Below are 11,262 nucleotides of genomic sequence, written 5' to 3' on the forward strand. Positions count from 1 at the left end.
ATAAATAGTGGAGGCACAATTTAAATTCAGACTTGTACTCCTAACAAATTTACTGCTGCTCTTCTTAGCTGGAATATATTTGTCAGTTTTCTTTTCTAAATCTTACTGTTAGTCTAATACAATTTGTCCCATAGTGTAATATTTTAGTGTGATCTAATAGGAACATCTCCCTCCTAATGTTTGTACTCTATTATAAATTGAGCTTTTTTTGTTAGTATATTTTTATTGATTTCAGAGTGGAAGAGAGAAACATCAATGATGAGAGAGAATCATTGATGGGCTGCCTCCTGCACACCCCCAACTCGGGATCAAGCCCAAAACTGGGAATTGAACTGTGACCTCCTGGTTTATAGGTCGCGGCTCAACCATTGAGCCACACTGGCCAGGCTACTTAGCTTTTTAAATGGTGGCTATATCACATTTCTACGAATATTTAATGTTTTTCACTAAAACCCCTTAATTATCGCCCCCACCCCATGTGTCGCCTTCAGCTACAGATCACCATCCTGCACTTGTACATGGAATCATCAATGAATCTAGGCCTGAGACACCCACTGGTGTGTCTGAGATAAGGTTTAAAGAAAATCCAAAGACTGGCTGCATTTTATGTCTGTTATCTCTTCCCCTTATTATAAGTCTTTCTTTTTTTTTTTTAATTCTCACCCAAGGATATGCTTATTGATTTTAGAGAGAGAGGAAAGTGGGGGCGATGGGGGGGAGGGGAGAGAAAGAGAGAGAGAGAGAGAGAGAGAGAGAGAGAGAGAGAGAGAGAGAAAGAAGAAACATGGATCAGTTGCCTCCTGTAGAGAGAGAGAGAGAGAGAGAGAGAGAGAGAGAGAGAGAGAGAAACATGGATCAGTTGCCTCCTGTAGGTGCCCCACCTGGGGATTGAACCCACAACCTAGACATATGCCCCGAGCAGTAATTGAGCCTGAAACCTTTTTGGTGTATGAGACAACGCTTCACCCAACTGAGCCACCTGGCCAGGGCTTATGAATCTTTTCTATCCTGCTGTTTGCTTACTTAAAACCTTACATTAGCAAATATCCTCATTTGGCACAGAGCAAAAAGCATCAAGTGATATTTTGGGAGAATACTGTTGTTGTTTTTTAGAGAATATTAAGGTAGTTGGCAACTATGAAATTGTTAAATTCCAAATAGTAATCTCCTAACTTTATTTCTCCCTTTAAAGTGTATTAAAGCAGATGGATGTTTTTTAATTGAGGGAACATTGGTTAATAACATTATTTAAATTTCAGGTGTACAACATTGTAATTTGCTATCTGTGTACACTCTAGTGGGCTCACCAGTGTAGTTTCTAGTCGTCACTGTACCAATTTTGCCCCCCACACTCCCCTACCCCTCTGGTAACCACCAATCTGTTGTCTATATCTTTGTTACAGTAACTTTTTCTATTTTCTATTTTCATTTAATAATATAGCTATACTAATTTTCTGTTACTATTTTTTATAATAGAACAACATCTATATTTAAGATTTAAATGGGCCCCAATTTTTTCTATTACTCTGATTCTCATTCTTTTGATTTCAGTCTCAAAAATATAATCATTAAAGGGAATTTTCAATACTAGGTAATTTCTGTGTATAGCTCAACTTCTTCTATTTGTTGCCATTTTGCTTGGTGAGCCTCATTTCCTAAGAATGTTTTAACTTATTTCTTCAAGTTCTTTGTTTTTTATTTAGTGGCAACCTTATTATTCAATTTGAAAACTTCTCTATTTAAATTTTCCACCTGTGTCTTAATTCCAAAGATGGTTTCTGTGTTGTTGAGGTTTGGGTTTTCCTAGGGTTACAGGAAATGAGTCCTCAGCTGTGGGTTGCCTGGCTCAGATGTATTCATACTGGTTGTCAGTCCTTTGTGGTTTTCATAGGTGTTTAGTAGTCTTATAATTTGGGACTCTATTTTTGCTGTCATTTTAATCCTTTAATGTTGTTTTAGTGATTTAGATTTAGCTAAATCTTTGATTTAATTCCAGTGACCAGAGCAAGGATGATTTTTAGTTAGATTAGACTTTTTTTTTTTTTTTTTTTTACTTTGAAATCATAGATTAGTTTGGTTACTTTAAATTGGCCACTTTATGTTTTCTTTTCTTTTTAGCCACATGCTAGTTTAACCATCTTGTCTTATGTCTTAAACATATAAAATGATAGAATTGTTTAAAGTCTGTACTGGATAGGACTTAGAGCTCATCTGATTCATTTCCTTCACTTTAGATATGAGAGCCTGGCCCCACAGGCTGTGGACCTTATAGCTAGTGGGAAAACTGGAAGTTTAATGTTTATTTCGATTCAGTCAGGTGTGGGTTTTCTTCGTTATTCTTTATCACCCCATTTCCGTTTTATATATCCAATTATTGATTAGTTAAATCATTGCTTCCAACCTGTGCAGACCTCAAGTGTCAGTTTTCTTATTTCTGGAATGAGGATGATATTGTACTTCAAAAGCACTTAGCACTGTGCTAGCCCATACTTCGAGGACCTGTTCTAATGTGGCTTCTCCCAGACACCTGCACTTTTCTCCTTCATGCTCTCAGTGCTAATTCTTCCTTGCTTTTCAGTTTTCACGTACACTGCTTGCATTAGCCTGCTCACTGCCAATCCAACCCAAACCCTCTCAATCTTTGAGGCTCATCTCAAGTTCTAACTTTTCTATAAAACCTTCTGTGATAAACCTAATCTCAAGAAATGACAAAGACCATTGGAACCTAAAGCTGCCTGACTTCAAAGCTTGTGTAGCTTTGAAATTACTCCAAGTTGGAGAGGTTTTAAGGTTTCAGTCCATTTCAGATTTTCAGGTTCCTCAATTTTTTCAAAGAATTAAGTGCTACATAACCCCCCTCTCTTTCTCTCGTTTTAAACTCTTAAAGCATTTAAGTGCCAATATCTACATTATAAAAACCCAGTGGCCCTAATGCCATAATGACCAAAGATCGGTGCGGGTGGGCGGGGCTGTGAGCCTGGTGAGGCGCACGCGGGTGGGTGGGGCTGCGAGCCCAACCAGGCTGCATGGGTGGGCGGGGCCGCGTGATTTCATGCGCTGGGCTTCTAGTATGTAATGATGTGCTATAGATTTTACAGAGTTATACATCAGCTAACTGTCTCTTTATGTTAAAAGTTTATTGTCTCAACCAATTCATAAAATAGGTGTACAGACAGAATTGTACATGGCTACTTTTTGTATCTGTTACAGGATGCACAAAAATTCTTTTATCTAAGGATGAAATATTTTGTTAGAAAATAATTGGTAAGGGGTTAAACCAAATACCGATTCATGATAAGAGCCATAGGGATTGTGTGGGAAATAATGAATCTGTTTATAATGTTGTATTTCACAAACACTGATTATAGTGATCCCATTAGATCTCTATTCACATACTGCAATCTCCATTACAGGCGTATTGTACAGTCTCTGGACAGCTATGGAATAACTATGAGCCATTTGTTTAAAATTCAGTCTTTAACCAGGGGTACCCATTACTGTAGATTTTGAACCTTGACATTTACATCTACTTTAATAATATCTATGGTGATAGAGGCGAGACCCTTGGTAGTTCAATCCTTAGGATTTTGCCTTTCCTCTGAGAAATCTTTTAAGAAAGTTGAATTTTACAAGCCATCTCTTCAAAGAGCACTGGCTCTGGTCATTTTAGATTTCAGCCTCTTGCTGAGAGAACTCATTTTAATTAAGGGCAGAATACAAGCAGAAATAGAATTATAATTAGCCCTCTCCTATATGGGAAAAGTACCTCTGCTACTTAATATGAAGAATAGAACATTTGGGGGAGTGGAGAAGGGGGAGGTGGAAAGGTAACCGTACATAACCAGAATTTTTAGTATTTCAATTTTTCTCTAAAGACCTGTTCTAATTTCAATTGAGTAATTTCAGTTTTTTGTTTTTAGTTCTGATCCTTCAGTTTGGCTGAAATAGATACAAACCAATGAGATCGATTAGAAAAATGGTCAAATCTTTTTCTGAATTATTTTTGCTTTTTAATTTACAAAATGTCTGGCATTAGTGGTAGTGTTCAAATTTGAGCCACTATGACTGCTTGCTAATGGTGGGCTTGTCTAAGTTTTATTAGCTGACAGTGATTCCATGGATTCACTTGTAATTCTCTTTATTCCTTTGACAGGATATCTACAGAGAAATGGGGTTCGGTCACTATGAAGAAGAAGAAAGCTGTTGGGAGAAACAAAAGAGTGAAAAGAAGGACCGACCTCGAAACCGAAGTCGTAGCCGATCTCGAGAAAGGGATGGTCGCTACAGTAATAGCCACAAATCCAAATACCAAACAGATCCCTATGAAAGAGAAAGGAATAAAAAGAGAGACCGAAGCAGGAGTCCCAGGAAATCCAAAGATAAAGAAAAATCTAAGTACAGATGAAACATGAAGAATCAGACATGAGTGGCTAAAATACTTACTCTTGTCTAACTTAGAGTAATAGATGTTCAGATTTTCTGTCAAAACAGTTAAAGACTCCACTTGGTTTTTTCCTGTATTCTAAGTGTCCCCCTTATAGATTAATACTGATTGTGTGGGGCACAGAAAGACAATAAAGAATTGAACATTTTCTTTGTATATTTTTTTACACTAATTTTATTGTTAAACATAAATAGTATTCATTTTTCAAGTCTTTCACATTTTCCACTTTTTAAAAATGAAGTATTTCATACATAAAAAACACACACATGTATATATAAGGATTAAAAATAATTATCTTTGTACCTATCAGCTAGCTTAGGAAATGAATATTACCTGCATTTTGGTAATATTGGTAAGGTCCCTCATGTGCCCTCTCCTTCTCAAGTAATTATTATGAATTTTGTGTTTGTTATTCTTTCACTTGTTCTAGTTTTACAATATATGTATCCCTAGATGAAATGTTAAGTTTTGTATGTTTTTGAATTTTATATAAATGGCATAATGTATGCTCATTTCTATGACTTGCTTTTTTCGACTTAGTACTTTTTGGGAGTCACTCATTTTTATTGCCGTATAGTTCTATGAATAGACCGCAGTTTATCCCTTCTCCTGTGGATGGATGTTTGGGTTTGTTGGTTTTGTTTTTGCTATTGCAAACAATGCTGCTATGAACATTGTATATCTAGGAGGGACACTGCTTGGCCATGTGGTATGGAAGTCTTCATTTTACAAGATAATGCAACTCTTCTGTGGCTGTACCAGTTTATACCCTACCAGCACTATGTGAATTACCTTTCTTTCACAGTTTCTCCAACACTTAATTCTAGGCTTTTTCATTTTGCCAATCTCATGGAGGTTAAGTGGCATCTTATTGTGGTGTCCAGCAAGAGCACTATTATTCTTATTTTTGTTCTTCTATATGTAATGTGTCCTTTTTCTCTGCCTGCTTTGACCTTTTTGAGTTTTAAGCAGTTTAATTATGATGTGCTTGGAGTAGATTTTTTTCATGTTTCTTCTGCTGGGGCTATTTCCTGTGGTTTTATGGTTTTCATAAAATTTGGAACATTTTTGGCTGTTATTTCTTCAATAATAATAATAATAATAATAATAATAATAATAATTGTCTCCTGTCCTTTCACTGCTTTCCCTCTGGGACTCCAATTGTATGTTAGGCCACATTAAATTGTTTCACAGTCTGGTGGTTTTTTTAAAGTCTTTTCTCTTTGTATGCCAGGTCAGACATTTTCCATCATGTCCTCAAATTCGTTAATCTTTTCTCCTGAAGTATCTAATGTCTTGTTAATTCCATTCAGTATATTTTTGACCTTGGACATTATATTTTTAAACATTTTTTTGTTAATCCTCACCTGAGGATATTTTTCCATTGATTTTTTTTTTTTAAGAGAGAGTGGAAGGGAGGGGGAGAGACAGAGAGAGAGAAACATTGATGTGAGAGAGATAACACAGGTTCAACCAAGGCCAGGGATCGAGCCTGCAACTGAGGTATATGCCCTTGACCGGAATTAAAGCCGGGACCCTTTAGTCCACAAGCCAATGCTCTATCCACTGAGCCAAACCGGCTAGGCTGACATTATATTTTTAATCTTTTTAGAAGTTTAATTTTGTTTTTTTATATGTACCATGTCTTTCCTTAACATGCTCGTGCATTTTTTTTTATCTTTGAAACATCTGGAGTATATTTGTAATCGGTGTTTTAATGTTCGTGTGCATTCTGTCATCTGTGTCATTTCTGGTTTGTCTCTGTTGGTTGACTCCCCCGCCCCCCATTAGATTATAATCTTCTCCGCATGCCTGATGATTTTTTAATTTTACGTTGTTAGGTGCTGGAGTTTTTTTATATTCCTTTAAATATGTTGAGCTTTATTCTGGGACATAATTAAGTTACTTGGAAGCAGTTTGATCCTTTCATAGCTTCCTGTTAAGCTTAATGAGGTAGGACTAGAAAAGCCTTTGGTTAGGGCTAATTCCAGATAAGCCTTAGGTAATAACCTTTCTGTATAATCTGCCCTGTTCCTGGTCTGGTATGAGGTTTCTCCGTTCTGGCTGTTGGGAATGAAAGCTATTCTAAGCCCTGTATGAACTCCCTGTTTGTGTCAAGAATGTCAATTGTGTCAAGGTGTTGGTTTGTTTTTAAATCTAAACTCAATCAAGTTCAAGCACTGCACATTGTTCTTGTCAGTTTATTCTGTTCATTTAGGAGAGTTTCCTACCCATCCACCTATGTCTACCTCCCTTCTTTTTAATGATGACTTACGTTTAAATTTATTGTTGAAAGTATTACAGATGTCCCTTTGACGTTGACTTTTTGAAGAGCTCAGGCTAGTTGTTTTGTAAAATGTTCCACTTCTGGAATTGATGGCATCATTATGGTGTTTCTAACCTCTTTATTTCCTGTAAACTGGAAGTTAGGACTAGGTGTCTGATTAGAATTGGGTTTTGTATTTTAGGTAGAAATTTCTAAGTTTAATGTCAAATTTATTTGCTTTTCTCTGTGTGTTTTGGGCCTTTTCTATTTTGTTTAAGAAATCTTTAATAAAGATATTCTATATTCTAAAAGTTATAAATAAAGCTTTGCTTTTTTACATTTAAATCTTTAATCCTCATTAAATTGTGTGTGTGTGTGGTGTGATATTGAGATCCAAATTCACCTTTTTTTTAAACATATGGGTGTGTCCAACTGTCCACACTCCATTAATGAATGGTTTGTCTATTCTTGGTTGATCTACAGTTCCATTTCTCTCAAATATGTTTCTATATATGTTTGGGTTTTGTTTCACGGGCTCTCTATTCCATTGGTTTATTGTTTGTCCTACTGCCAATACCAAACATCTACATTTCTGTAGCTTTATAGAAAGTATTTACACAAGTCCCCCACCTGTTTCATTAGGAATGCCTTTACCTTTTGTTCTGTGCAGTTGTGGAACCAACTTCTCAGGTTTTCCAAAGAATTCTGTTGGGACTAATTACCTTTGCATTCAAATAGTTGATCATTTTGTGGGGGGGTAAATCTTCATAATATTGAATTTTGGATTTTCCTGTTCATAAAGATAGCATATCCTTCCATTTAATTATTTAAATTCTTAGAATTTCCTTTATAAAGCTTTTGAACTTTCTTTGTTAAATTTACGCCTGGTTTCCTTATCGTAATGTTCTATTATAAATAGTATAATTTAAAAATATGATTTTCTCTTTCCGCACCTATGAAGTTACATATATATTTTGTAACTTTTTATTTTGAGTTAATTTTAGATTTTCAAAAGGGTTAAAAAAATAAAAATGTGTGTAACATCCTGTGCAGGGGCCATGCTAATCATATTTATAGCATTCCAATTTTAGTATTTGTGCTGCTGAAGTGAGTTATATTTTTAATTACTGTTCTTACATCCATCCATTTTACTAAATTTAAAATCTGTAAGGTTTTATGTGAGCGATAAATAATATCTGCAAATAATATTTTTTTCTTCATTATTTTAAAATTTATTAAAAAATATGTATACATACACAGTGTAAAAATATTAGGGAAAACAAGTCTACTTTTAAGGTCTACCCCGACTCCATCATTGCAGAGCTGGGAGGATGTCTGCAGATGTTTTATTCTAGCCTAGTCTTTCTCTGAAGGTGAGCCCTTCTAATCACCTGGCTGTATGTGAAGATTTTATATTTTTTAAGTTTTTTAAAAATATGTTTTGATTGTAGAGAGAGGAAGGGAGAGGGAGAGAGAGAGAGAAAAAACATCAATGTGAGAGAGAAACTGATTGGTTGCTTCCCGAATGCACCTGCAATGTAGGTATTTGCTCTGACTGGGAATTGAACTGGTGACCTGTTGGTGCACAGGATGATGCTCAGCCAACTGAGCCAACTGGCCAGGGCTTATGTGAAGATTTTAGACTCAGCTTCCCAACTCTCTTTCAGGCCCCAAACCTAGTCTTCATCAGCATCCTTCCTCACTGTTGGCCTGAGGCTTTTAGCCCCCAACCTCCACTACGTAACTCTTAGCCATCAATAGAGAAAATGGTAATGACGTTACATAAGAAACTATCACCCCCACCTGGCTGGTGTGGCTCAGCGGTTGAGCATCAACCCAGGAACTAAGAGGTTGCGGGTTCAATTCCTGATCAGGGACATGCCCAAGTTATGGGCTCCATCCCCAGTGGGGGCTGTGCAGGAGGCAGCCAGTTGATGATTCTCATGGATGTTTCTATCTCTCTATCCCTCTCCCTTCCTCTCTCTAAAAATCAATAAAAATCTATTTAAAAAGAAACTACCACCCTGAATAGAGAAAGATAAACATTGTCCATACAGAACTCTAAAATGTGGCCTTGAAGAATGAGCAAGGGAGAAATAATGGTTGACTATGATAGTAGTGAGAAGAAATAACTTACTGATTTCTGAAACTTGAATTCAGTAGGTTTAGTGGGAAAAAATAAAAGTAGTAAAAATTTCTGAACCTAGCATTTTAAGGAAAAATTTCCCTTAATTGCAAAAGCTGACATTTTAGGTATGAAAAACTGTTGTTTTAACAAGAGATGTATGTATGGAAACAAAGTTCTGTTAACAGGAAGTGATTTTAATGGCGATGGCCCCTAACCACAGTGTCCATCAGGCACCCTTGACTTACAGGGCAGTCTGGGGCTCTGTTACTACTATTAACATCTAGGTTAAAGCAACCATGTGATTTTGAAATTAAAAATGCTCACTCATTATAACTTGCTGCAAGGTTTCAGGTTGATCTCTTTTAAAAACTTTTAAAAATTGATTTTAGAGGTGAAGGGATAGAACCTGCAACCTGGGCATGTGCCCTGACCGGGAATTGCACCATGATCTAGTTCATAGGTTGATGCTCGACCACTGATACATACCGGCTGGGCTGGGTTAATCTCTTTACCAGTTGAAATTTGAAGGATTTTGGTCTGAACTATTAAAGGCTCAAAGCAGAGAAACTTTAAGTTTATACTCACACAAATGTTTTTTAATAAATTTGTTGCTTTTTAGTTATTGAAATATATTTCATATCTGTTTTCCACTGATCATAAAAATTTTTAATCTCAAGTTTGACGTTTCTTGCCCATCTAGACTGAGTCACAAAGAATGCATAATAGCTAGTAAAATCGAAATCACAGAGGCCTTTACCTTTCAGTGGCTGTTGCTATGAAACTCTGTTTTGATGGGAAATTTTAGAGAAGCTTGTGCTTCCTGTTATTAAACGATAGAATATGGAGATCCCCTTAATTTTCAAAAAAATATTCTTTTTTTAAGCAGGTAAATCTCAATTCTCGCTACTGGGGCAATCTTTATTCTTACCGATCTTACTCCACAGCGGACTGCTGATTAGGGTTAATTTTGTTTGCCTCCTCTCCTAGTCCTTGTGTATCGAATGGGCAGATGGGCGGGGGTTTTGAGGGGTGTTTTATGTGCAATTAAAAAGTTGTATTGCTATTATTTTATTTTGCTTAGGACACTGGGAAGCTTGAGACACCTAAAGGATTGCAAATATGGCAACGCACTAGCAAGAGAGCTTGTATAAAAAGAGAACTTAGGAAAAGTGTGGCTTTGTTGTCGTGGATCTAGAATAAGACCACACTCACCTGTGGTTCTTGAAAAAGAGAAAAGTTTTGTTTTGTTTTGTTTCTCCAAGGGCAGCTTGGTCTGGTGGGCAGAGCTTGGGATTCTGAGTCAGAAAACGTGAGTCAAGAGCAGGGGCCAGATGGAAAGAAGAACAATGTGATGGTGTGACTGAAGAGAGGATGGAAGAGTGGTGAGCGTCGGAAGGGAGGAGGAAATTAGGGAAGGGCGTGCACTGAGTGCAAAGCTGAGAAGCATGGATTTGCTTTATCAGGCAGCAGGAAAGTAGAACATATTCCCAGTTAAAGATGTGGGTGGCACTGGGGAGCTGAGAAAAGTTGCTCTGGGGGTTGTATACAGTCTCTTCCCTAAGGGCCAGCCCTCAGTTCCTCATTTGACATTGCCTCCCATTCGTTCACTATCTCTGGATAGCGCCCAATCCAGATTCCCATGAAAGCCGGCTTCCCAGGGGAGACAATGTGGAAGCCGAGACCTTGTGCATTGGTAGCCATGTTGCTGCAGAACTAGAATGTGGAATGGGCACCACAACAATAAAAAACTTTAACGTTTTGCTATCTTTGCTACATAATCACTCATTTGGCATTATAGAAAGGAACTAGAGGCCTGTTGCACAAAGAGATTCGTGCAATAGGCCTTCCCTTCTTCTGGCTGCCAGCACCGGTTTTCCTCTGGCACCCAGGACCCAGGCCTTCGCTCCAACCAGAGCCGCCTTCCGTCCTCTGTCTTCGAGGTCCCAGCTCACCTCCAGTTTTTGCTCTGCTGCTTGGAGCCTACGTATGCGAATTAACCGCCGTCTTTGTTGGCAGTTAATTTGCATACCGTGCTGATTAGCCAATGGGAGGCGTTGCGAAGGTACAGTCAATTACCCTGTTTGTCTATTATTAGATAGGATGCAAATAACTTGGTCATGGACAGACATGCTTTTAGGAAAACTGACATGGTGTAGGGCCAGAATGAAGACTGGCTTGTTGATGGTGCTCCCCTTATCTGCGTTGTAGGAAGTGTGGCGAGGTCTGGCCTGTGGTCCTGAGAACAGGCCCTCGTGTGGCACATGGAGGGCACCTCCTGAGTAGAAAACTGGTCTCACAAATTCTGCAAACTCAGCAGATGGCAGGAATGCATTTTAAAGTTATGTTTCATTATTACGTTGACAAATGGTAGCTGCTGTTAGAAAATCTATTGAAGCTTGAATTAGTGCTCAAAGTGACCATCTT

The 11,262-nt window shown here is 37.6% G+C and overlaps 1 protein-coding gene and 1 pseudogene across 1 annotated transcript in view; one reads left to right on the forward strand and one right to left on the reverse strand.

The window, feature by feature from the left end:
- Positions 1-4,956, forward strand: part of PPIL4 (peptidylprolyl isomerase like 4) — a 29,024-nt gene extending 24,068 nt beyond the window's left edge. Inside the window, exon 13 of the mRNA XM_036317001.1 lies at positions 4,154-4,956. Coding sequence (XP_036172894.1) covers positions 4,154-4,405 — 252 coding nt within the window. The 3' untranslated portion in view covers positions 4,406-4,956. The remainder of the gene's footprint in view (positions 1-4,153) is intronic.
- A 2,764-nt stretch (positions 4,957-7,720) lies between these two features.
- Positions 7,721-7,821, reverse strand: LOC118660853 (annotated as a pseudogene).
- Between the last annotated feature and the right edge of the window lie 3,441 nt (positions 7,822-11,262).

Source organism: Myotis myotis, unplaced genomic scaffold (genome assembly GCF_014108235.1).
Source record: "Myotis myotis isolate mMyoMyo1 unplaced genomic scaffold, mMyoMyo1.p scaffold_m19_p_7, whole genome shotgun sequence".
NCBI lineage: Eukaryota > Metazoa > Chordata > Mammalia > Chiroptera > Vespertilionidae > Myotis > Myotis myotis.